The 27,577-nt window shown below is 40.3% G+C and overlaps 2 protein-coding genes across 2 annotated transcripts in view; both read left to right on the top strand.

Annotated features, from left to right (window-relative positions):
• The first annotated feature begins 294 nt into the window (after nucleotides 1-294).
• Nucleotides 295-19,332, top strand: dnpep (aspartyl aminopeptidase). Its single transcript, XM_062996823.1, has 15 exons — nucleotides 295-380; nucleotides 557-647; nucleotides 3,185-3,273; nucleotides 3,372-3,485; nucleotides 6,559-6,684; nucleotides 6,786-6,910; nucleotides 7,318-7,402; nucleotides 8,973-9,080; nucleotides 10,738-10,815; nucleotides 11,981-12,061; nucleotides 12,459-12,619; nucleotides 15,606-15,645; nucleotides 15,774-15,875; nucleotides 16,832-16,999; nucleotides 19,057-19,332. Exons 1-15 carry the CDS (start codon nucleotides 375-377, stop codon nucleotides 19,105-19,107), a joined length of 1,425 nt encoding a protein of 474 aa, XP_062852893.1. The 5' UTR covers nucleotides 295-374; the 3' UTR covers nucleotides 19,108-19,332.
• A 5,471-nt stretch (nucleotides 19,333-24,803) lies between these two features.
• ptprnb (protein tyrosine phosphatase receptor type Nb) overlaps nucleotides 24,804-27,577 on the top strand; it is a 58,259-nt gene continuing 55,485 nt past the window's right edge. Inside the window, exon 1 of the mRNA XM_062997669.1 lies at nucleotides 24,804-25,014. Within this exon, the coding sequence (XP_062853739.1) occupies nucleotides 24,921-25,014 (94 nt within the window). The 5' untranslated portion in view covers nucleotides 24,804-24,920. The remainder of the gene's footprint in view (nucleotides 25,015-27,577) is intronic.

The following is a 27,577-nucleotide window of genomic DNA, read 5'->3' as shown; positions in this document are numbered from 1 at the left end:
CGGACCGTCCCACCTGGGGATCGAACCCAGGACCTTCTTCTTGCTGTGAGGCGACAGAGGGAAATGTGTGGAACTGTGGAAGCAGTTGTAAGTCACTAAACATAAATGTACTCTTATTACTCCTGCTAACTTTTATTCCCCTTCTATCCAAGGGGACCTGTTACCTTCACTCACAACTAATCACAATGTCATGTTCATGGCGACTCCTGGCTAATGGTTGGTTATACCTCCTAACAGCAGATGGCGGTAATGTGTCAAAAGGGAAGTAAAACGCTTAGCTTTGTTGTAGTCAGTTATTACAGTACAGCTCAGAGAAGAGATTTTATTATTTATTGCTGTTGTTATCAGGTTGGATTAATCTGGGTTAAATATTTATGCAGGTGAGTAAAGATCAGTGCAAAGTCATGCTTATTAGTCAAGTTATTAGCGCCTCCACTCCACTTTAACTTAGTTAGCCAGAAGCTAAACCTTGCTTCAAAAGTTGCTTTTACCATCACTTGTTAGTGCAGTTTTAAAAATACACCAGCTTATAACATCTTTTCTGTCTTTAACTCAGTCTTTTATCATGAAAAGCTCGAAGGAAGCAGTGCAGACCGCCGCCAAGGAATTTCTTCATTTTGTTAATCGTGGAGTTTCGCCTTATCATGGTAAGAGAGCTGTTGTTAATGTCACTGTGTTCCGCACAGCTATTAAAATACATTCAACTCTTTATACTCTCTTAATATTACATTAAATATTGGCAAGTCAATAAAGTAAATACCAATGCAAACTAGAAGCAACGCTTATTTTATTATTTGTACTTAAAACATAACTTTTATTTTATTCTTTTTTTATAATTTGCATTTGTTTTGAGCTGTTCTGTCGTGATTATTATTATTTGTTTGGACTCACTGGTAGAATTCCAAGTTTATTAACTTTCTAAGTAAAATGTCAACACATATTTTACAATAAACAAACTATTTTTTGTAGTGCAGTCTCTTTTTTCTCATTTTGTTGAAATATTACATCTGCCATTACAACTTTTTAACCTGTTGTATTTTGTTTTATTCTCCCTGAAAATTTTAAATCAATACAATAAATATTTATTTATTAACATGTGCAGAAAAAAAAGATGTGTTAACTTAGTTACAAAATTTAGTTTAGACATTTAGTTACAAAATTAACAATACATAGAATTTGATTGGCGTGACCAAACATTTACCTCAGTCTGTGCAAGAAGGTCCTGGGTTCGATCCCCAGGTGGGGCGGTCCGGGTCCTTTCTGTGTGGAGTTTGCATGTTCTCCCTGTGTCTGCGTGGGTTTCCCCTGGGTGCTCCGGTTTCCTCCCACAGTACAAAGACATGCACGTGAGGTGAATTGGAGATACAAAACTGCCCATGACTGTGATCGATATAACCTTGTGAATTGATGAATCTTGTGTAACGAGTGTCTGTCATGACTCATGAATGTAACTGAAGAGTGTAAAACATGATGTTAAAATGCAAATAAACAAACAAACCTCTGACTGTGCACTGGATTTACCTTAAAATCACAAACCTTGTTATGTTAAAATAGAGATCTTTATATGTATTGGTGTAGTAACAAATGTTATAACATTATAATCTTTTAAGCATTTAAATTGGGGATTTTTTTCTATCTAGTTTGTTGGTTTCCCTATTAGTCGATTTTACGTTTGTGTACAGTTAAAATTGGAACCTTGGATACACTTGGCAGTGACACTAGTTTATATTGATGATCTAGTAGTGTCGTTCACTTTTCAAATGTACTTTGTCTGTGTATAAATATGTGAAAATATTAATATATTCAAATTCCAAAAAAAATCTTTGCAAATAAAAGTTGTAGCATAATTTTTGTGTGCTTTGCTGGGTCATTAGTACACAATAAATGTAGTGTAGAAAAGTGTAGAAAATTCTGTAATGTCAATAATGGTACAATGGTACAGCTGGTGACTTCAAACACAAAACAAGTGTTTGACATGTTTAAGAAAAGGGCACATATGGATTGGCTTGTTTACATCTCTTCTGCCAGCCACTTTATAGCTAAATGTTCACCATCATTCTTACTGCTCACAACCATGGACATTTTTGTAAATGGCAAGGATTACTATGTACATTTGTTGCAGTGGGCATCATCTCACATCAAGTGAAGTCATGCCAAATTAAATAGGATGATGTTGAATCAAGGAGTTTTCTGATGTGAGAGACCTAGGCTTACTGTGATTAGGTGATGTTAAAAAAGCTCAGTAACTTCTAGGAAATTTTGACCCTGTGCAATTTTAAATCATGTTGACTGCAACATTCCACAAAGGTATTAAAAATGGCCTTTTTCATAACTTAGAACCGAAGGTTGCATTATGATGTGGTTAAGTTTAACTCTTCTTCTTCTTTTCCTCGGCCTTTGTCCCGTTCGGTTGCGGGGTCAGCTCTCTGCGAATCACGATCCGCACCGATTTGGCACCATTTTTACGCCGGATGCCCTTCCTGACACAACCCTCCCTATGTTATCCGGGCTTGGGACCGGCACTACGATGCACTGGTTTGTGCATCTAGCGGCTAGGTATCTATAGGACAATTCAGTGTTTCCAATTAGCCTGGTGGCATGTTTTTTGGACTGTGGGAGGAAACCGGAGCACCCGGAGGAAACCCACGTGGACACGGGGAGAACATGCAAACTCCGCACAGAAAGAACCCGGACCGCCCCACCCGGGAATCGAACCCAGGACCTTCTTGCTGTGAGGCGACAGTGCAACCCACTTAGCCACCGTGCCGCCCGATGTGGTTAAGTTTAACAATGGTTAAAAAAATATTCTGTGTATAATTAATTGGAGAGATGGGCACACAAGATAGCGATTTGAGTTCAAACAGCACTTAAGTTGCATACAAATAGACTTCAGACTTGACTTGGAACTTGTCCCTAATGACTCCCAACTTGACTCTGACTCAACAAAAATAACGTAAAAATAAGTGTCTCAGGGTGTGTGAAAGTCACAGAAAAATAATTTGTGTGTGAGAGAGACTATTTAACTTTCATTTTGTCTCATAGCTGCAGAGAATGGTTGGGTTGCAATCGTTGGAGTTTACCTGTTTTAACAACCTAATTGACTTTAGAGGGTATTGTTAAAAATACAATATTTAATGCATAATATAACTGATTTTTCTCTTTTCATCTTCTGTTTGCCCTACAGTGGTGGAGGAATGTAAGACACGTCTTTTGAAAGCTGGCTTTACAGAGTTGAAAGAGTCTGAACACTGGGACATCAAACCAGCGAACAAGGTGTGTATCTGAACCTAATAATCTAAGAGATAATAAGATCTGAATGTCGCCTCGTTATCCTAACACCTGTTATAAACGCTTTTCTCCTCTTGACTTAGTACTTTGTGACCCGAAACTACTCCACCATCATCGCCTTTGCAGTGGGTGGCTTGTACAAACCTGGCAATGGTTTCTCCATAATCGGAGCTCATACAGACAGTCCTTGTCTGAGGGTAAGAATGCACCGCTGTTCTGTTTGTCTTTAAAATTTTGGTGCCTTGTTAGGATTTTGCAACATGAGTTTGAAGCTTTTTAGGTAGATTTCCCCTTTTTGCACTCAATTTGCCTATTTTCAAGTTCCTTATACAGTCTGGCATCTTCTAGCACGCCAACTGATTCATACCGAAAGTCTCAGCACATACAGAGTACCACACTTCTCACTCTATATACATCTGCCGCTCGTACTGACACCAGGACCAGACGATATGAGTTGCTGTTGCAGCCACAAGGAGGTGATTTCCCATCTGTTAGGCCCCTGAGCAAGGCCCCTAACCCTCAATTTCTTGTGTTGTATTCTGTCACAATTGTAAGTCGCTTTGGATAAATGCAGCAAATGAAAGTAAACTATTGTAAGGCAGTTGTAGCCTAGTGGTTAGGGTACTGGACTAGTAATCAGAAGGTTGCTGGTTCAAGCCCCACCACTGCCAGATTGCAACTGTTAAGCAAGACCCTTAACACTCATTATATACGTCACAGTAGTGTAAGCCGCTTTGGATAAAAGCATCCGCCAAATACCGCAAATGTCTGTTGAACTCCTGGCTAGATTGGTGGCTCTGTTGAGAAGTTGAAAGTCTAGTGACACCCACACACGTATGGTCACTGGCCTGAGAACCATTAAAAGTGCTTTATGGTCCACTTGTAGTCTGTGGCCAGGTGAATAATAGACCCCGGTCTAGACTTTTCAGGTTTAATGTAAAATAGCACTGGGTTTTTTTCTCAGCTATAGTCAGTGTAGAATCGTTCACTATGAATCTGCAATTTTAACTTGTTGTGTGGATATGTAGAAGAATATATATTACTGCTACACCTAGTGCTGGGCGATTTTCACGATTAATTCGGTTAATTCGCAGGAACGTTTTCACCCGATGTTAGAAATGTGACAATCGCGATTGTTTACATACTTTATATTTTAATTAAAATACTAACATGTCACGAGGCAGAAACTGACCAGACGCTCGCGGAATATAAATCAGGGAAAGTTTAATATCAAAAGGGCAAAAACAGTGTACAAAACCAGCGGATAAACTAAAACAGTAAACGGAAGACAACATGGATTATACACGCTAATGGTTAGATTCAGTAATAAGGAGCGCAAACTAGATCAGCAAAACGAGACACACAAACAGTTCAAATAAGATTCACTGAATCAAACACAGCCGAACTGAATCACAACTCCGGAGCCGATGAGCGCGATCAGGATTGGCTGACTGGGTACATGTGCTAGTCACGTGACAGTCCGTGGGAGCATGGGAATTGTAGTCTATATTGTTAGAAGCAGAACTTGCCCCCTCCATCCACCCCCCAGTCACAAGAGGACAAAATCAAAGCTGAGCAGAGTGATTACTTGATGCCCCCCCCAGTGTAGATACTGATACAGACTCACTTCACTTTACAGGCTCGTGTTCCTTTTAAGAAACCTGTAAAGAACTTTTTGTAGTTTTGCACTTTTCCTAAAGTTTGAGTCTCTTGAAATGATAATTATAGGTGTTGCTGTTACTATTTTTCACTTCTGCAGTCTTTTAAATAAAAATGCAAAAAAAAAAAAATAAAGAAATTTGAGTCTTTTTTCAATTGCATTTTACAAGAACAAAAAAAATCGAAATCGTAATCGACAATCGGTAATAATATTAAAATAATCGAGATTTTTTTTTTTTGCAAAATCGCCTAGCCCTAGCTACACCATATGTTTTGCACATGTTTTGCACATATTACTTATTGTATGTACAGGGGTTGGACAATGAAACTGAAACACCTGTCATTTTAGTGTGGGAGGTTTCATGGCTAAATTGGACCAGTCTGGTGGCCAATCTTCATTAATTGCACATTGCACCAGTAAGAGCAGAGTGTGAAGGTTCAATTAGCAGGGTAAGAGAACAGTTTTGCTCAAAATATTGCAATGCACACAACATTATTGGTGACATACCAGAGTTCAAAAGAGGACAAATTGTTGGTGCACGTCTTGCTGGCGCATCTGTGACCAAGACAGCAAGTCTTTGTGATGTATCAAGAGCCACGGTATCCAGGGTAATGTCAGAATACCACCAAGAAGGACAAACCACATCCAACAGGATTAACTGTGGACGCAAGAGGAAGCTGTCTGAAAGGGATGTTCGGGTGCTAACCCGGATTGTATCCAAAAAACATAAAACCACGGCTGCCCAAATCACGGCAGAATTAAATGTGCACCTCAACTCTCCTGTTTCCACCAGAACTGTCCGTCGGGAGCTCCACAGGGTCAATATACATGGCCGGGCTGCTGTAGCCAAACCTTTGGTCACTCGTGCCAATGCCAAACGTCGGTTTCAATGGTGCAAGGAGCGCAAATCTTGGGCTGTGGACAATGTGAAACATGTATTGTTCTCTGATGAGTCCACCTTTACTGTTTTCCCCACATCCGGGAGAGTTACGGTGTGGAGAAGCCCCAAAGAAGCGTACCACCCAGACTGTTGCATGCCCAGAGTGAAGCATGGGGGTGGATCAGTGATGGTTTGGGCTGCCATATCATGGCATTTCCTTGGCCCAATACTTGTGCTAGATGGGCGCGTCACTGCCAAGGACTACCGAACCATTCTGGAGGACCATGTGCATCCAATGGTTCAAACATTGTATCCTGAAGGCGGTGCCGTGTATCAGGATGACAATGCACCAATACACACAGCAAGACTGGTGAAAGATTGGTTTGATGAACATGAAAGTGAAGTTGAACATCTCCCATGGCCTGCACAGTCACCAGATCTAAATATTATTGAGCCACTTTGGGGTGTTTTGGAGAAGCGAGTCAGGAAACGTTTTCCTCCACCAGCATCACGTAGTGACCTGGCCACTATCCTGCAAGAAGAATGGCTTAAAATCCCTCTGACCACTGTGCAGGACTTGTATATGTCATTTCCAAGACGAATTGACGCTGTATTGGCCGCAAAAGGAGGCCCTACACCATACTAATAAATTATTGTGGTCTAAAACCAGGTGTTTCAGTTTCATTGTCCAACCCCTGTAGATGGTAATTGATTGCATACATGCGTTTAGGTGAAGCCCCGCTCCAAGAAGACAAAAGTAGGCTGCTTGCAGGTTGGTGTAGAATGCTATGGTGGAGGAATCTGGAACACCTGGTTCGACAGAGATCTGACTGTTGCAGGTCGGGTCATGGTCAAGGTACAGCATCTGATTAGATTAACACTTTTACATCTCAGACTGCCTAGTTAATAAGTACACCTAATTAAAAGTACCTGTCGTTTGTGTCATCGCGTGTTTAGAAGGATGGTAAGCTTCTGCAGCGTCTGGTGCACATCCAGCGGCCCATCTTGAGGATCCCTCACCTGGCCATCCATCTGCAGAGGGATATCAACGACTCATTTGGACCCAACAAAGAGAACCACCTGTGAGTTTCAGAACGGGGCACGGGTAGGAGGGTTGACTGATAGTGAGGCGACAACGTTTTTAAACAATTACGAAGTATTAAATTGAAAATAGCCCTTATGGCTACAAATAAAAAAACATCAATATTGACTTTGAAAAAATTTAATAAACTTACTTCAGAACCCAAATTTCTGGTGCAGCAGTCTATTCCGCTAGCCCACCGTTGCTGACAACCTTGAGTGGCCATGTCTAAAGAGCGGTGTGGCTGAAGCATTGCAAAAGATTGCCACCCTGTCTAGGGTATTTCTGCTTGGTGTCCAGTGTTTTCCGGTGAAACCGGACCTGTCACAACTTTGAACAGGATAATGAATGAAAAACTTGAGGCTTTGTACTGATTTTAATTTTATTTTATTTTTTTTGTTCTTTCAGAGTACCTTTACTGGCTAGTGCAGTTCAGGATGAGCTAGAGACAGGTGTTCCTGCTTCTAGTGGTGCCTGTGATGCAGCATGTACAGTAAGACCATCTTCCATAATCACACTCTGGTCTTGTGATGTCACCACAGACACCTTGTTCCTTTAAAATAAATAAATGCAGCAAATAATGAATGAGGTGGGATGATTCTGACCTGGAAGCTAGTTGTGCAGCTGTACCTATTTTATCATTTGCTTTAAATAGCTATGAATTGCATGAATTTACACATACACACTTTATAAGTGTTAAAAAAAAACAGGAAAATTCATTGTGGCATGTTATAGGTAGGGCCCTACTAAATTTAAGGGAAAATGTGCTTAATTCCACAGATTTTTTTTTTTTTTAATAACTTTTTTAAATAACACTCTTAAATTAACTGATATAATAAATGGAAGCTACGATACACAGCACAGCCTACCTTAATACTCAACGGTCACAACCCTAGGACAGCCTCACAGTGCAAATTAACCAGTAAACGTGAGGCACTTGAACGCTAATGAATGAAAAATGTTAAATCTCCAAACACAAACCTTAAACCAGTGATAGCTCAGTGGTGAAGGTACTGGACTAGTAAACAGAAGGTTGCCGGTTCAAGCCCCGCCACCACCAAGTTGCCACTGTTGGGTCCCTGAGCAAATCCCTTAACCCTCAATTGCTCATCATGTTCAGCTCATTGTGTAAGTCGCTTTGGATAAAAGCGTCTGCTAAATGCTGAAAATGTAAATGTAAATTGCATATTACACGGGAATAGGCTCATTTCACGGTCCGTGACATGAATTGGGCAGATTCTAACACCCATCTAAGTCTTTGGCAGCTATCACAGTTTGCAAATGCTTTTTGGAGCCTCTCTCCCACTCTACCCTGCAAAATTCTTCTAGTCCTAAGGCTGCATTCACATGATCCGTGGCAAAACCGCCATTGCACTATGCCATTATTCCCTGTGAGTGAGACAGCGCCACTTACCTTGCCCACTGCTATCTTGAGCACTGGACCAATTTGCTGTGCTGCCACATGGTTTTTACCACTTGCCACTGCACCAAAAGTTCAGTCTGATTCCCCAGTGCCTCCAATGAGATAAAATGTTTACATCTTGTACTCTGAAGTGAAGCACAGACATGGCAGAGAGAAATTGATTCTCTCACTTTCACAAAACAAAACAGAAAAATACAGCACTGTGAACTCTGAAACAGGGACCATTTTTGCATTTTAGATCTTGCACTTACTAATCCTGAAATTGAGGGTTTTTTTGTTCCACTGGCTGCCACACCTCTTGCCTTTTAATTAATTAGGTGCAGGGGTATCTCAGGGGTTAAGGTACTGGATTAATAATTGCCAGTTTAAGCCCCATCGCTGCTTAGCTGCCATTGTTGGGCTCCTGAGCAATGGCATTAACCCTCAATTGCTCAAATTGTATTCAGTCAAAATTGGATAAAAGCATCTGCTAAATGCCATATATGGATACAATTCATTTCACCATAGTTATGTGTCTAAATCTTTTGGTAGTGTAAATGCAGAAATCAGTGAGTGACCGTGTTAAATGTTTTAAAATGAAATGTCCTGTTGTGGGCTTGTGTTTTTGTGCATAATATGTGTGTCTGCATGTGTACCCCAGGCGGAGAAGCACCAGCCTGCTCTGACCCGGCTTGTTTGTTGTGAGCTGGGGGTCGAACCCGAAACCCTGTTGGATTTTGAGCTGTGTTTGGTGGACACCCAGCCTGGAGTGAGTCGCCTCGGATATTTTTTTTTTTTCAGTCAATATGTGATATAACCTGTTCTCAAATAAAAATATAAAAATACACACATTTTTAAAAACACAACATTAGCCAGGTTGACCTAGGTCTGCATAATGAAAGTACAAATTTGAAGTTTCAAACAGTCGATTGTTCCTAATTGTCAAGTCGATCTTAAACCTGTGTGAGCTCATGTCCAACGGTGCTCTTTTCCAAACATGTTGATCTAACCAATAATGTTGATTGTTATTGGAATGCCGTCCTTTCCATCCTGAGTGCAAGATCAGTTATCCTTTTTGAACTCCAAAAATACAACACTCAGCTTGGCATAAACTGGGCATTGCCCTGTTGGCTTTTGATCTGTGTTTGGTGGATACACAGCTTGGAATGAGTCCTCATAGTCACTTCTGAGACAAAAAATTGTGTTTTGTTTTACACGGAGAATCAAAGACATTTACTGTTACTATACTGTAACTACTAAGACTTAAAGGGCATAGATGCCATATTTAAGCCCACATCAACAGCTAAATGCGTGTTAGTACTATCTAGGGCAGGGGTTTTCAACCTGTGGGGCAAGTACTTGTCTGGGGGGGGCGCGAGTGACTGACCGGGGGGCGTGGCATTACGAGATTTTTTTTACTTCTAAAACTAAAGCAATTCATTTTTTACCCACGGGGGTGGGCGGCAAGTTTGCGGTTGGCACACGAAGGGGGGCACATGTCCAAAAAGGTTGAAAACCCCTGGTCTAGGGAAGATAAACTGGAGTGCAGAAAAGCATTCATTCTCAGGATTCCATCCAGTGCTCTGTTTATAAATCTGAGTAATCGATTCATGTTGCACTCTGATACCAAGGGCAAAATATTTGGTGCTGTAATTACTTTGAAGTTTTCAATATAAATCTGAGTGTCTGTCCTGCTGGGATAAGATAAAATAGATTATTTTTTAGGACGGCAACTCTTAGCCTTGGGGTTGTGACACCACATGGGATTGTCTGAGTTGCAGGTGGTGGTTTTAAGCACATACATTTGTATACATATTAATTTTTATTTCAGTTTTTAAGCTTAGGCTTGTTGTTAAGTTTGCTGCTCCTCTTAAACTGACTACAATACACCGATCAGCCAAACTGGTCAGACCACTTCCAAAAATGTGCATTGCCTATATTGTATTATGCATTCTTGCTCACAGACCTGAGCAATCAGGGTCAATTTGTTATAGTCAGATGACTGGATTGAAATATCTCCAAAAAATCAAGGGATGCTCTTATGTCTGCATGTGCAAAATGACACACAAAATCAGTGGTTTGGGGTTGGTCTTTTTGCATGTTAGTCAAATCACTACTTTCCATGAAAGTTGTGGCCTGTTAAATCACTTATTTGTGGTTTTTTTATAGAAGTAGTCAAAAACTTACCTAAAATATAGTTTCCCAAAGCGTTATATAATATAAGTATCATATTGTTCAGTTTTTTCCCTATTGGGAATGAGCTCATTTATTTTGTATTTAGAAAATTTGATCAAACATTGCTTACGGATATATAGAAATCAGTCATTTAAAGAAAAATAATGGACCCCACCAGTATTGTTTACAATAGACAGTCTTCAAATATGCTGTAGTTCTAAGAGTTAATATGTGTGTGTTGAACTTTACAGACAATTGGAGGTGTGTATGAGGAGTTCATCTTCTCTCCTCGTCTGGACAACCTCCACAGTTGCTACTGTGCTTTAACAGTAAGTGCACTTTAAAACACTTTCTAGAATAATATTGAATGCCTTTTTTTTTTTTTTTTTTTGCATATATGGGCCGTTGCCATCGGTCGACTGGGCGCCATCTAGCAGGCATAATTGGCAGTGCCTGCAGCAGACACGTCTTTGCTATGGCGGGATGACCAGACAATGTGGGTGGGGTCTTCAAACGCTGTGTAGGGACCCTGATTAGCAGATAGAGAGGCGCATGTGCAGAATGCATGGGTGGAAAAGGGGTTCCGCTAAGGGCTGCTTCGGGTCAAAGACAACTTGACTACACTAAATTGGGAGAAAATGCATTAAAAAAAATGTCCTTGACTGTGTTTGACATTAAACTTGAACTGATGAATCTTGTGTAACGAGTAATTACCTGTCCTGTCATGAATGCAACCAAAGTGTGTAAAACATGATGTTAAAATCCTAATAAATAATAGTAAACAATAAATTTTGCATGTATGGATATATACATGTATAGAACAATCAAATGCTTTTTTACATACCCAAGATTGTTTGAAAGCTGGGGTCAAAGCACATGGTGAGCTATTGTGTGGCACCTCTGGAGCAGACAGGGTTAAAAGCCTTGCTCCTGGCAGAGCTAGGATTTAAACCCACAGTCTTACGATTGATAACTCGGAGCTTTACCCACTAAGCTACCACTGTCTTTATATTTAATAAGTAAAGAAATTATTAAAAATCCATCCCATACAAATATAGTCAGAAAGAAAAATAAATAAAGAAAGGCAACTATTGGCATTATTGGTCAGCCAGGCATCTACACAGGCATAACTGACTGTTTCTGAGGAAGGGGTTAGTTGAAACCCTGCAATGTATTGGCACACTGTCCAGGTTAGTCATGCCTTGTGCCCAGTTTTTCCTGGTTTAACTAAAAAATCATCCATGATTATTTCTGTTTGGTCGAGGCTAATTAAAAAATACTGTTGGCACCAGTAAAAAAAAAATAGTTGGTTGTTGTTGGTATAGTTCCAAGAAAATAAGAAATGCAAAGAAACACATTTTTAAACATTATTTTCTTGGTGAGCATTTGAATTCATTAAAGCATGCAAAATAATTGATACATTTTGATTTATTGACAGACATTCGTAATTCATAAAAATGCTGTACTCTTTCATGACGTTCTAATCTCTCTCAGGCTCTGATAGATTCCAGTATCCCTGATTCTCTCTCTGCTGACCCAAACATTCGTGTGATTACTCTCTATGACAATGAAGAGGTGAGACATTTTTATGTGTAGTCTACAAACAGACCACTTTTTTTTTAAGTATGTTTGATTAAGCAATCTATTTTTCAAAGGTTATAGTATAGGTTAGAGTTCAAACGTATTGTGTAGACCAGTGGTGATCTAATGATGGTGGCCTTAAGATGTATAGAGCTGCAAGTTGAAAACCTTAGATTTAGACAAAATACTAATACTAATACTAAATTATAACTCTTTGGTTCTATTCTAGAGTAAAAAGGAGTTATTTAATGTGGAATGTACAGTCCACATTGTAGCCTATGTTTGTCTGTCCTTCAATCATAACCATTAAAAAAGCGATGCTTCATATTTTGGTAATTCAGTAGTTCTGAGTTTTTCTCAAGCTTTCCTCTGTTGGATCCTTGACTTGCAGGTGGGCTCGGAGAGTGCTCAGGGTGCTCAGTCTAACCTGACGGAGCTCATTCTGCGCCGCCTGGCATCCAGCAGTGAAAACTTGACTGCCTACCAGGAAGCCATGCCCATCTCTTTCATGATTAGTGCTGACATGGCTCATGCTCTGCACCCCAACTATCAGTGAGTACCTGTCAATCACTACAAGTCTGGAACAAAGTGGTAGTGTAGAGAGGAGATCTAGCTGTCTTTATTACTCCCTGTCTGCTGCTTAATAAAACATTAAACGAGGTACTGAGTTTTATGTAAGCGGTTTTTCGTGATATGCATTTCACCATGAGGCTGGGCACATGTTTCTGCTTACAACAGCGTTTATCCCTTTAAATGATACACGGCAAAACCATTTTCTGTTTGCTGTGCCAATAAGTGGCAAGGTTAAAAACAATTGGCAGTTTATTCACATGCAGTTTTATATGAAATGTATTTTAGTTTATACAAGAACGCTCTGCAGCGGCCATCAAAGAGGTGGGTTTTTCAATCGTCTTTTAAAGACGGGAAGTTCATTCCACCACTTGGGTGCTAGTACAGAAAAGAGCCTTGATGTGTGTCTTCCTTGAGTTCTGGGTGTAGCACTAGTGGCTTGAAGGTTAAGTTCTCTAAGGTAGCTTGGGTAGCTACAGGAAGCCAATAAAGAAAATGCAGCAGTGATGTGGCAGTGTTTGGGTTGGTTAGAAACCAGGCAGCAGCTGCATTTTGAGTGAGTTGCAAGGGTTTAATAGTGTGCATGGCAGCACCTGCCAGAAGGGAGTTGCAGTAGTCTAGCTAAGAGATTACAAGTGACTGCATAAGAATCTGAGTAGCTTCCATAGAGAGAAGTGGTTGAATCTTCTTGAAATTGTAAAGGAGGAACCAGCACAGTCTAGTCATGTTAGCTACATGAGTAGAGATCCAGCTAACCCGGTCTCAGCATTTCACGGTTCACTAGTTGCCATGGAGTATGTTTCTGAACGGTTCACAGTTTACTTCTGTCTACGTCATATAAGCAATTTGTCTTTTTGGAGACGATTTTAAAAGGTCAGGGGCAAACAGGATTGAATTATGAGCACAGCAACATTGGTAAATGTGCACAAGTCAGCAGCAGGGTAAGTTACACCACCTCACTTCAAGGAAACAATAATACAGTCAGCGCAAAAAGCGTTCTTGCTGTGGATCAAGTGAATGCAGGCTTAGGCATTATTAAATAGAAGCCAGGTTAATTTAGCAGTGATATAGAAGGGTAACAAACAGAAAAATAAAGACCAGAGCTAGTTCAGCATTGCAGAATAATTATTTACAGCTTGACGTGCTAATCAAAATGCAACTAGTGTCTCAAAGCTGATCTCAACAATAGTAGTTAACATATTGTAACAAGTCATCAGCGTCCTACTTTTTCTTTATGGGGCATCAGGCAATTAATCAGAGTCCTGTGTTGCAAACCATGTTTTAAATATATGTGTGTAATCACTATTGCAGCACACTTACCTAAGAGGTGATGTGCCTGACACTAAAATCTGATTTTACCTTGTTTAGTAGCAGTTATTTACCTGGCCGGATTTTAAAAAATGACAGGTTAATATGAGCTTGTTTCCAAATTGCATAGATGTTTGTAATTATACATTCACTGAGCATTTTTTTTTTGGTGTGTAACCTAATGATTGTTTTATAAGCTTCATCTACCATACAGATGTTGTGGATATACTATTACTGACAGGAGCCCTTCTGTTGCTCTGTACATTTTGTGAACTCCCTCTACCCCATGTATCTAAAAAGATCCTGTAGAGACCAGATGATGTTTGGGTGCTGGACAGTTACCAGCACTGCAATGACACTAACAGGTATGAGTGTATCAGGTGCAGCAGTGTTGGGATTTTTACACCTTAATGTCAATGTTGGGAGGAGAATAGTGCTCCAGCCACGAATATAAAACATCCTACGATTAAAAAATGTCCAAAGATTATATATACAATTGGAAGATTGAAATTCAAGACAGTACTTTTTACTGTGGAGCAAAAACCCCTAATGAGCAAGCCGAGGGCAACAGCAGCAAGAACTATTATATTTTTATGTTAATATATTGTCCCTAACCAGATTTAATGGGGACCCATCCTTCTTGGGGGACCTAGAGAATCATTTGGATAAATTAACATTCTATTCAACAAACAAAGATACTAGATAAGTAAAATGAAATTAAATATAACTTAAGTTATAACAAATACAAAGCATGAAGAAAGTAAGTTGTGCTCATCATCCTTCAGTTTGTGGTGGAATAGAGTCTGATAGTGAGTTTCTGGACGTTGTGAGTGCAGTCACTTCAGATTTCCATCACATCCATCATTTCCGTTTAACAGCCTCAAACCTACAGGCTAAAAGTCTCAGAGCTTTAACCTCAAGTGGGTGAAAAGGTACACCTCAAAACAACCTTGAGGTAACAAATTATATGATGAAGATGTGATTAAAATATATGAACAAAATTATAATTAATAAGATGTCCCCCGTGTCTGCATGGGTTTCCTTTGGGAGCTCCGGTTTTCTCCCAGAGTCCAAAGACATGCAAGTGAGGTGAATTGAAGATACAAAATTGTCTGTGACTGTGTTAAACATGAAAACTTGTGAACTTATGTAATGAGTAACTACCTGTACTGTCATGAATGTAACCAAAAGTGTGTAAAACATGACATTAAAATACTAATAAATAAACAATAAGATGTTAAATGTGCATGAGTATAAGATTCCGGCATCTCTAAGCAGTACAACATTACTAAAATAGAGAACTAGGAGGTACTACATGCTTTGATGGCTCTAATGGGACATCAGCGCCAACTTTCCTCACCACCAAAAAACCTGAGTGATCACATGTGATGGACAGAACGACAGCAACTTATTATCCCTGATCATCATAAATCACATGATTAATGATTAACACACATTGTGTGCACACAGGTGTGCTTCTCGATTTATCAGTGAAGTACAGGGTTGTGATAGGCTACAGTCAGTAATTGAAAATGTATTCATAGTAGAAATTTATTCATACTGCTAGAAAATTTAATTAAAACTTCTGGCTTACTGTTCTTTGCTTAATGGTAATTAAAGGTGTTGGTTTCTAATGTTTTCCTGATGTTTGTTACCTCAGAGAGAAACATGAGGAAAATCACAGACCTGCTTTTCATAAGGTGTTGTAACCACACCACACCACACACACACACACACACACACACAAACACAAAAGCAGTCATGCTCATATTCACATTTACACTTAATTCCCTGGCTGTTGGCTAATTGTTTTTGTGTTTCACTTCAGGGTCCGGTCATAAAGTTTAACAGTAATCAACGCTACGCCACCACTGCTGTAACTGCCTCTATCATCCGTGAGATTGCCTCGAAGGTGGATGTGCCTATTCAGGTAGCTCTGTTCTGTTTCTCTTTCAGTACTGTACATCTGTCACTGCCACTGTTCAGTTCTTTCGAGCTTGGTTTTTGAGATTATGCTACAGTAAATGATTTTTTGACTTTGAACAGTTTTGTAAAGAAGTGATCCTCTGTCCAAATAACGGATGTTGTCAGGCTCAAATATAAGGTGGAATAGAAAAACTTACAAACAAGAGATTGGAAGAAGTGCTAAAAAAGACCGGTCATAAAATCCTCAGTACTCCAGTTAGTACAGGTGTTTGAACCAATGCTTCATTTTCTTCCCATCTCTTAAAACGTTTTGAAAAAAGGCCACATCCATACCGGATCCAATGTACCAAATCCCACCAATGGACATCAAACCTACAATAAACTCATATATCAAGAACAAATGGCAAAACAACTGGAACACACACCAGAATAATAAATTATATGAAATTAATCCCACTGTTGGGGAAAAAATTAAGACCTACCTCGAAAACCGTTGGGATCAGACAGTGTACACAAGATGCCGTATTGGACACAAGATTAACACACATGTACCTGATAAAAGGCGAAACTGTCCCATATTGTGCAACATGCCAAACACAGATTACAATAAAACATTTAATGCTGGAATGTGTCCTCTATAACCATGAAAGACAACAGATCTTATCAGCAAAAACCATAAAAGAACTCTTTACCAAGACAAAAGCAACAACACTCCTAAAATTCCTGTCATTAACAAAACTGAAGCAACACATATAAATGAACATACATAGACAACAGACAACTTCTCTAAGTCAAATGAAATAAGTAAATAAGACAGATCATAACCTTTTCTGCCATGAACATGGCCCAAAGGGCAGACATGGCGTTAAAAGCTAAACACTAACTAACTTAATACGTTTTAGATTTGGAAACTCCACCAAATGCTTTTGTAATTGGTTTATGCCTGTGTTGTACGTTCAGGACGTGATGGTGCGGAATGACAGCCCATGTGGAACAACCATTGGGCCCATCCTGGCGGCTCGTCTAGGAATTCCGGTGCTGGACCTGGGTGCTCCACAGCTGGCCATGCACTCCATCAGAGAGATGTGCTGCACCTCTGGGGTCCTCCAGTCCACCAATCTCTTCAAGGTCTTTATCCTTGTCTTATTTGAATCTCTTATAGCTTTAGTTAATGTGACTTCTCAAACTACAGCAAACTACAGCAAACTTCAGCCAGTTAAATAATTTGAATAATTTTATGCATTTTTATTCAAATAGATACATTTCTAGTTTATAATAATTGGTTAATTCTGGATTTCAAACTGATATTTGTGACAGCTGTTTACATTTATTGTATACATTTGTCATATGGGAAACTGTGGGTGCAGATGAGTTTTGCATGTTTCCTCTGTCTGCACATGGGTTGTAGTTTCCTCACAACTACCAAAAGATTTTTAGAAAATAACCAGACCTTATCACTGACTACATTAAATTGTGCCTAGGTGAGTGAATAAATGAATAAGTACTGGCATCAAGGTACATGGTGTTCTTCAATCCCAGATCAGAAAAAAGTTGGGACAGTATGGAAAATGCAGTTTTAAAAAACACAGAGTTTCTTACATTTACTTTGACTTTTATTTGATTGCAGACAGAATGAACCTGAGATATTTCATGTTTTGTAGCTCAACTTCATTTCAGTTATTAATAAACATCCATTCCTGCATTTCAGGCCTGCAACACATTCCAAAAAAAGTTGGGACAGTAAAGCATTTACCACTTTGTAATGTTGACATTCCCTCTCACCACACTTAAAAGACGTTTTGGCACCGAGGAGACCAAGTGATTTAGTGTTTCAGCTTTTATTTTGTCCCGTTCTTCCTGCAAACACGTCTTAAGATGTGTAACAGTACGGGGTCGTCATTGTTGCATTATTTTGTTGAGACATTCTTCACACATTCTCTATTGGGGACAGCTCAGGACTGCAGGCAGGCCAGTCCAGTACCCGTACCCTCTTCTTCCGCAGCCATGCCTTTGTAATGTGTGCAGCATGTGGTCTTGTTGAAAAATGCATGGACGTCCTAAAGGCAGCATATGTTGCTCTGAAATTTTTATGTATTTTTATGCATTAATGCTGCCATCACAGAAGTGTAAATTACCTTTGCAAGGGCATTGAGACAACCCCATACATGACAGACCCTGGCTTTGGGATCTGTTGCTGATAACAGTCTGAATGGTCTGTGGTCAAGAGCACACACAGCATTAGTTTTTTTTTTTTTTTTTTAAAGATCTGGAATATAGATTTGTCTGACCACAATACACGTATTCGCGGTCTGATGGTCCATTCCAGATGCCTCTCAGCCCAGAGAACTTGACACTGCTTCTGGACATGGTTAAAATAAGGCTGCTTTTTTCACTTTTAGGCTTGCACCCTTGTCCATTACATACTGAAATTCCTCCGGATTGCTTGAAATGTTTAATGATATTATGCACAGTAGGTGGAGAAATATGCAAATCCATTCCAATCTTTTTTTCATGAACATTGTAAACATTTCAATAATTTTCTCACACAGTTAATGACAAACTGGAGATCCTCTGCCTATCTTTGCTCCACTGAATCCTAAAATACAAAATCATGATTACAATCACCTGTTGACATCATCTTTTGAATTCCCTACATTTTGAAAGCCTTAAATTTCCCCTGTCCCAACATTTTTTGGGAATGTGTAGCAGGCCTGAAAGGCTTGAATGGGTGTATAAAAACTAATGAAATTAACCAATATATTGGATTAATACTGTCTGCATTAAAATAAAAGTCAAAGTGAGTGTAAGAAACACTGCAGTTTTTATTGATTGATTCGGTGCTGAATTTGACATCGGTTTACAGCACAATGAAAGCAACCACCTCCATGTGTTATTTGGTCTCATATTTCCAGGTGTCTAGGACAGTTGGTGCCATTTCAGTCTAAAGAGTAGAGATAAGGTCAGACACTGATGTTGGAATAGAAGGTCTGACTTACAACTGATGTGTCAGTTTATCTCAAAGGTGGTCACTGGGGATGTCGAAGCTTTAAACCATGTCTTTGTGGCCTTCCTCAAACCGTTGCCATGCATTTTGCCAATAAAGTCTACATGTCACTTACATGTGTATATAAAATTTTTTAATTCAGTACATATTCATGGTGTATTTTATTTGTGTCTGTCTGCAGGGCTTCTTTGAGCACTTTCCCTCTGTGAGAAAGACGGTTGTGGTTGACTAGGCTGTGCTGCTGGGAAGCAGTGTAGTCAGACAGCTGGCCAGATGTGCGAACCATCAGGGAAATCAGAATCTCCTCAACTCCTTTGGCTTGTCTTACAACAACCCTCCTTTGTGAAACAGAGGGTGCGTTGCATCAGTCTATGACAGTGTGGTTGCTAAGCCATGTGCTTTTATGTTTCTTCTTAATCAGAGTATCACTGTTAAAAATTAAAAAATATGCTTGATAGTTGTGTTTCACATTCTCTATTTTTCTGTTACACCCATGTGTCTAAAACTGCACTCATGGATGCTTGTATATACAAATGGATTTAATAATGTGTGTACATCTTATTAAAGGTGGCACAGCTGTCAAATACAGTAGCCCTCTACTGCTGAGATCTGTGGATCTATCAGTCGGGTGGGCGTCTACACAAACACTATTGTCTATGTCTATTGGTGGGGAGGGTGCCCAAACAGCCTAGGTGGACTTGACGGCGCGCTCTCAGTGCCAGTCCCAAGCCCTAGTAAAATAAAGAGGGTTGCTTTAGAAGTGGCATCCATCATTAAAAATCATCAAATTTTGTATCTAGACCAGAATGATTATCATCTGTGGTTATCTCTAGTATAGGAATAACATTGGCTCAGATTGAAGAGTGAAACAGATGCTTGATTTGTCAGCAGAAATAACACACACACACACACACACACACACTTTCCAGTAATTAAAAAAAATACAAATATTAGATCTGACGAAGCCACCTCTGCCACATGCACACTAGGCACATTTAACAATTTTTTTTTCTACATTTAGTAATTGTAAACAAGTGTTTTATGTACAACCCCAAATCAGAAAATGTTAAGACAGAAAACTGCAAAATGCAAAAAAAAAAAAAACATTTACTTTGACTTTTATTTAATTGCAGACAGGATGAACCTGAGATATTTAATGTTTTGTCTGCTCAACACATTCCAAAAAAAGTTGGAACAGTAAAGCATTTACCACTTTGTAATGTTGCTATTCCTTTTCACCACACTTAAAAGACATTTTGGCACCGAGGATACCAAGTGATTTAGTGTTTCAGCTTTTATTTTGTCTCATTCTTCCTGCAAACACGTCTTAAGATGTACAACAGTACGGGGTCGTCATTGTCGCATTTTTCATTTCAAAATTCTCCACACATTCTGTATTGGGGACAGGTCAGGACTGCAGGCAGGCCGGTCCAGCACCCGTACCCTCTTCTTCTGCAGCCATGCCTTTGTAATGTGCAGGGGCGTAACTACTGAGGGGAAGGTGAAATTTGTTGAGGGGGCCCAAAAGATTTTTAGCACTGGGGCCCGTGAGCTCCTAGTTATGCCACTGGTGATGTGTGCAGCATGTGGTTTTGCATTGCACCTGTTGACATCACTTGCTTGGAATCGCATCATTTTTTTTCACCTCATTGCTAGCCCTAAATTGCTCCTGTCCCAGCTTTTTTTGGAATGTGTTGCAGGCCTGAAATGCAGGAATGGAGGTTTATTAACAAATGAAATGATGTTGAGCAGACAAAACATGAAATATCTTGGGTTCAAACTGTCTGCAATCAAATAAAAGTCAAAGTAAATGTAAGGAACACTGCATTTTTATTTTATTTGCATTTTCCATACTGTCCCAACTTTTCCTGATTTGGGGTTGTATTTACACAATGGTCAATTGATGTCTGCATGTCATATTTACTTATCCATGGTAGAAAAACTGAAATGAATGATTCATGCTTCTTTTATATTATTCATAATGTTACAGTTTTTCATTCAGCACAGAACAAGCGGTTAAAGGTTAACGGCCTTGCTTAATGGCCCAACAATGGCAGCTTGCCAATAGTGGGTCTTGAACTCTCAATCTACTGCTCTGTAAGCTAGTAGTTCAAAAACTACATCATCACTGTTTCTATATTTAAGAAAGAAGATCAAAACTGGCCGAAGTACTTGAGATTTCCTATCACTGTTTACTACCTTGCTAAGTTTCCAGTTAATCCTACTCCTAGCACACCTAGTGCTTCATAACAAGCTAAATCTAGACTGTTGGCAGCATCTGACTGTGTAACACTAAACTGGTTGGGTTAGGGGTCTGCAGCAGTAGAGGAAAGATACAACTGGGTAATTGGATATGACTGTATTGGAGAAAAAAGGTAAAATGCGTAAATATAAAAAAAAAAAAAAGAGTCCTGGCGCCCAGGTGGCGCAGCTGGATATTCCACTAGCACACCAGGGCTGAGATTCTGAACTCCTCGGTTCGAAACTCGGCGTTGCCACCGGTCGGCTGGGCGCCATCTAGCAAGCATAATTGGCAGTGCCTGCAGCAGACACGTCTCTGCTAGGGCAGTATGACTGGAATATGTGGGTGGGGTCTTCGAACGCTGTGTAAGGACCCTGATTGGCAGATAGAGAGGCGCCTGTGCAGAATGCATAGGTAAAAAAGGGTTCCGCTAAGGGCGGTGTGAGCAGCAATACGCCCACCTCGACCGCCAGGGATCCCCCAGCAGTGGAAGACAAATTGACTACACTAAATTGGGGAGAAAATGCATAAATAATAGCTGTGGTTTAGGGAGTTTACCAGCAGGTCCTTCATCTTCTGGACATTGTAAGGTGGTTTTTCCTACAGAGCATCCTGTTGCCAACTTTTCAGCAGGTAAATGATATGTTGAATCCCATAAAATGGGAATCCTCAGACCAGTTGACCTTCTATCGCGCCAGTGTTTAGTTGCATTGTCTGCTTGCTCAGTCTTGCTCATACACAGAAGGGATCAATGCACTGTGCTGACACATCAACCTCATGAACAGTATTAAAATGATCTGCAGTTTGATCCACTTCAATTTTCTATTGACCAGATCCAAGAGCCTTCATCTTTCCTGGCATCAATGAGGCCAGCCTAAAACTTGCGGGCAGTTTGTGGCCTGTCCCTCCTCAGACCACTGTTGGTGGATACTGAACACTGCTGTCTGTGAGCACCACTTGCTGTTCCAGAGAAACTTGAACCAAGTTGTCCTTTCTGTGTGGAGTTTGTATGTTCTCCCCATGTCTGCGTAGGTTTCCTCCGGATGCTCCAGTTTCCTCCCACAGTCCAAAGATGTACAAGTGAGGTGAATGCAACCAAAGAGTGTAAAACATGACGTTAAAATCCTAATAAATAAATAAATAAACCAAGTCGTTTTCTGGATTTGTTCTTTATTAAAGTCTTATCTGTATGCTAACACATCTGCTGCATTCAATATGTGTTCTAGGAGTACTTAGCATCAGTCCAACATGTAATCGAACCCTCACTAACATGCACATTAGTTACAAAATAAGCATTTTAAAAGCACATCTTTAAAGAGTGGTCTTAATGTTTTGGCTTGTCAGTATTATAAACTATTATCAGACAGTATATTTTGTCATGTGTCATGTATTATGGCCCCTTTAGGTGTTTCAGCCATACCTATTGCTAACAGTTGATGTTTCCAACTTGTAGCAACAGTTTGGGGAAGGCCTTCCTCTTCCAGTCATTACTTTATTAATTATCTCATTGTCTATCACTACTTTATCCTATTCAGGGTTATCCTATTCACACCCTGGACAGGTCGCCAGTCCATCACAGGGCAAGCACACACACACACACCTAGGGCAATTTAGTATCTATTGGACCGTGGGAGAAAATTGTAGCTACTGGAGGAAACCCACACAGATAAGGCAAGAACATACAAACTCCACACAAAGAACCATACAAAGGACCCGGACCTCTCTATCTAGGAATCAAACCCAGGACCTTCTTGCTGTGAGGTGACAGTGCTATCCACCAAAGTCACCGTGCTGCCCCCTCCAATAACTCTATATTAATGCCCATGGTTTTTGAAGAACCAACTTGTGATTTTGAAGTGGTTTTGGAGTGGTATGTCCAACCATTAATATATCTAAAAAGCTTCAATGAAGGCTTCAATTCATTCATTGTCTATCACTGCTTTGTCCTGTTCAGGGTTGAGGTGATTACAATTCACCAGACGAAAGGTAGGAATCACCCTGGACAGGTCGCCAGTCCATCACAGGGCAAACATACACACACACGCACACACACACACAAACTTAGAGCAATTTAGTATCTCCAGTTGGCCTGCCTGCATGTCTTTGGACTGTTGAAGGAAACCGGAGCTCCCGGAGGAAACCCACACAGACACAGGGATAACATGAAAACTCCACACAGAAATGACCCAGACAGCTCCATCTAGGAATCAAACCCAGGACCTTCTTGCTGTGAGGCAACAGTACTACTCACTGAGCCACTGTGCCACCCCCTCTTCCAATCAACTCTATGGTAATGCCCATGGTTTTGGAAGAAGCGGCTTTGGAACGGAATGTCCACCAATGAATACACCGATCAACCACCTCACTGTCCATTTTATCAGCTCCAATTGTTGCGATGATGGCCAAGGTGACCCATATAATGGGTAAATTAAAGCTTAAATAATTAACATCTTAAGTCATCTGTCAGTTTGCCCTCGCAAATAACTTTGAACATGGAGAGAGACCAGCTTTACCATTAATCATAAAATTAAGTAAAGCCTTCACACTAACAATTCAATTCAGTCTTCATCAGATAGCATTTTATTTTAGGTGCAGCAGATCCAGAATAAAGATTGGCATCGGGGCTGATGTGCAATGAATAAAGAAGTACAAATTAAACAATTATGGAGATAAGTGCAATCACAATTTAAAAATGACATTACTTACTTGTAATTTACTTGTAACTTATATGATTTCCCCCCCTTTGTAGATACTTGATGTTTGAATTTGGTCTGGGTGGCCCTAATTTTTAAGGTGCTAATTTATCCTGATTACACGATGGAGTTGCTCCGAACTGAAATAATGGTAGTCATGGTGACGAGATCGCGAAACCAGGTTACGTGTGACGCAAGCACGTAAGTGCGAGCCCTCCCGGAACCCATTCAGATTGCATTGCAACGCCTGCAGTTCGAAAAAAGAGCCTTAACATGAGAGTATATGAGAGCAATCTGGGGCGATTTTCAGTTAGAGTGAAGTCACCCCAAAAGGGGCGGTACTGTACGGAACACAACTCGAAGCTGATTGGACTACGATATTCCGAGGCAAGACAGACTCCAGAACAGTCACAGCTGTGATAGAACATTTTTTTCTCTTTCGCCCTTTGGTGGTGCGTCGCCCGATCGCCCTAAGGAACAAGCCGCCCCTGGTTGGCTGGATATTTTTGGTTGGCGGACTATTCTCAGTCCAGCAGTGACAGTGAGGTGTTTAAAAAGTCCATCAGCATTGGTGTGTCTGATCCACTCATACCAGCACAACACACACTAACACACCACCACCATGTCAGTGTCAGTGCAGTGCTGAGAATGATCCACCACCCTAATGATACCTACTCTGTAGTGGTCCTGGGAGAGTCCTGACCATTGAAGAACAGCATGAAAGGGGGCTACAAAGTATGTAGAGAAACAGATGGACTACAGACAGTGTGTGTAGAAACAAGGAGGTGGTATTAATGTTATGGCTGATCAGTGTATCTAAGGCAGGGCTAGAGAACCCCTGCCTGAGAGCACTTTTCAGGCTGGCTCAGGCTCCCACTCCCTCCCTCGTGTGTTTTTTCGCGCCACACTGCTGTTTTCACCAACGCTCGGTCTGAGCGCACTTTCCCAGAAACCCAGTGTTCTGTTCACTCAGTACACGGCGGCGGGACTCGGGAGTCGTTTGGTCAGTGCGGTTCAGTATGTCGGTGTCGGTGTGATCGTGAGAGAGAAGGGAAGGGCAGGTTAGCGGTTCTGCTGGACCCGCAGTGACACACGGACGTAAACGTGAAGATGAACATGAGGATGAAGATGAAGTCGGAGCGCCTGTGGATCCTAATGGCTGTACTGACCGCATGGTACCAGCTTGGCACTTGTGCCACATACGGTACGTCATGCAGCGCGCGCGCACACACACACACACGCGCACACACACTTCAGCTTTAGTGATTCATATGCAGGTTTATATTAAGTGCATCCAGACTGGCGGATCACTTTCCACTGAATTGAATTGAACTGAATCAATACTGTTGCTTATTAATTATGTTATTTTACATTATTTACAGCTTGCTTATTCTGATCTATACATTAACATGTCGTGACTGTATTATTTTGTCAGTTGACTTATTAAAAATGCATATTACATTTGCAATAAATGCCCGTACAATCATAATACCCATCCACTCCACTGTAAGACCAGAATATAAACTATGATTTTTTATTTTTTATTTTATTTTAAAGTCTCTATTCATGAAACTATAGGTTACTAAGAATCAAATCTAATTTTACACAGGCATCATGGTAAATGAATGACACCACTTTGCTTTAAAACCCATTCCAAGACTTGGCGTATACTTCTTTCTGTAAACAACTGTTGCATGATAAGCTATTTTGACAGTTCACAGTGGCCACATGAAGAAAAAAACAAGACCAGTTTGAGGAAACATGGCATCCTTCCTCCCCCCACACAGCTCTAAGCATGACTCATCCATGAAGCAAAGCAAGTCCAGCATTCAGCACTGTTCCACACTCTCTGATCTACAGTGCGTTTCAGAATATACATGACAACCACATTCATTCATTTACAATATATGGCAAATGTACTGTTTTATAATATTATGACCACCTCCTTGTTTCTACACTCACTGTCCATTTTATCAGCTCCACTTACCATATAGAAGCACTTTGTATTTGTAGTTCTACCATTACTTATCTGTTTGTCTACATACTTCAGTGGTCAGGACCCACACACGACCACCACAGAGCAGGTATTATTTAGGTGGTGGATCATTCTCAGCAGACACAGCAGTGCTGCTGGAGTTTTTAAATACCGTGTCCACTCACTATACACTCTCTTAGACGCTCCTACCTAGTTGGTCCACCTTGTAGATGTAAACTCAGAGACGATCGCTCATCTATTGCTGCTGTTTGAGTTGGTCATCTTCTAGACCTTCATCAGTGGTCACAGGACGCTGCCCACAGGGCGCTGTTGGCTGGATATTTTTGGTTGGTGGACTATTCTCAGTCCAGCAGTGACAGTGAGGTTTAAAAACTCCATCAGCGCTGCTGTGTCTGATCCACTCTTACCAGCACAACACACACTAACACACCACCACCATGTCAGTGTCACTGCAGTGCTGAGAATGACCCACCACCCAAACGATATTTACTTTGTACTGGTCCTGTGGTGGTTCTGACCATTGAAGAACAGCATGAAAGGGGGCTAACAAAATATGTAGAGAAACAAATGGACTACAGTCAGTAATTGTAGAACTATAAAGTGCTTCTATATGGTAAGTGAAGCGATAAAATGGACAATGTGTGTAGAAACAAGGAAGTGGTTTTAATGTTATGGCTGATCGGTGTATATGTGGACACATTAAATTAATCTCAGGTGTATAAAAATACGTTATTTAAAACAAAATCAGTTCTTTTAACATTGTGGCAACAGTTTGCCCCCTTCTGTGTGGGTTTCCTCTCACCAAGAGATACTAAATTGCCCTAGCTTTGTCCGTGTATGTGTTTGCCCTGTGATGGACTGGCGACCTGTGCCTACCTTTCATCTGGTGACCTGTACCCACCATGACCCTGAATAGGATAAAGCAGTGATAGACAACAAATGAATGAATTCATTATTGGAAGAGGAAGGCCTTCCCCAAACTGTTGCTACAAGTTGGAAACATTAACTGTTAGCAATACAGTATGTGTTGCTGAAACACCTAAACTCAATAATAAGGGACCATATAATATATGACACATGACAAAAGCACTGTTCCACACTCTGATCTACAGTGCATTTCAGAATATACATGACAACCACATTCATTCATTTATTTATTAATTTACAATATATGGCAAAATATATGTGGACACGCCTTCTTATTATTAAATATTTGTGTATTTATTTATTTATTAGGATTTTAACGTCATCTTTCACACACTTTGGTAACATTCATGACAGAAACAGTAGTTACTTATTACACAAGATTCATCACTTCACAAGTTTTAATGTCAAACACAGTCATGGACAATTTAGTATTTCCTATTCACCTCACTTGCATGTTTTTGGACTGTGGGAGGAAACCGGAACTCCCGGAGGAAACTCCCCACAGAAGGGACCCAGACCGCTTTACCTGGGGATCAAACCTTCTTGCTGTGAGGCGACAGTGCTACTCACTGAGCCACCATGCCACTCAAATTCAGATGTATATATAAAAAAAATTTTTTTTAACATTGTGACAACAGTTTTCCCCAAGTGTGTTTTGTGTGATTTGACAAGTCTGTTGTGGAGAAACTTCATCCTCACTTGAACACCTTTGGAATGAATTGGGACACTGATCATAAGCCAAACATTCTCATCCAACATCAGGGCTCAACCTAGGGCTTGGCGGTATCACTGTATATCACGGTATATACAGTATATATTTTTTGTATGACTGGGACTTTTTATA

This window comes from Trichomycterus rosablanca, chromosome 6, assembly GCF_030014385.1.
Source record: "Trichomycterus rosablanca isolate fTriRos1 chromosome 6, fTriRos1.hap1, whole genome shotgun sequence".
NCBI classification, from domain to species: domain Eukaryota; kingdom Metazoa; phylum Chordata; class Actinopteri; order Siluriformes; family Trichomycteridae; genus Trichomycterus; species Trichomycterus rosablanca.
The sequence above is the reverse complement of the archived record's forward strand: the minus strand, read 5'-3'. Positions and strand labels throughout refer to the sequence as shown.

What these genes read in the sequence shown, in the direction of transcription:
- dnpep (XM_062996823.1), top strand. An exon ending in CAGGTCGGGTCATGGTCAAG is followed by an intron (nt 6,685 to 6,785) that starts GTACAGCATCTG and finishes TCGCGTGTTTAG; the next exon opens with AAGGATGGTAAGCTTCTGCA. An exon ending in CTCTCTATGACAATGAAGAG is followed by an intron (nt 12,062 to 12,458) that starts GTGAGACATTTT and finishes CTTGACTTGCAG; the next exon opens with GTGGGCTCGGAGAGTGCTCA.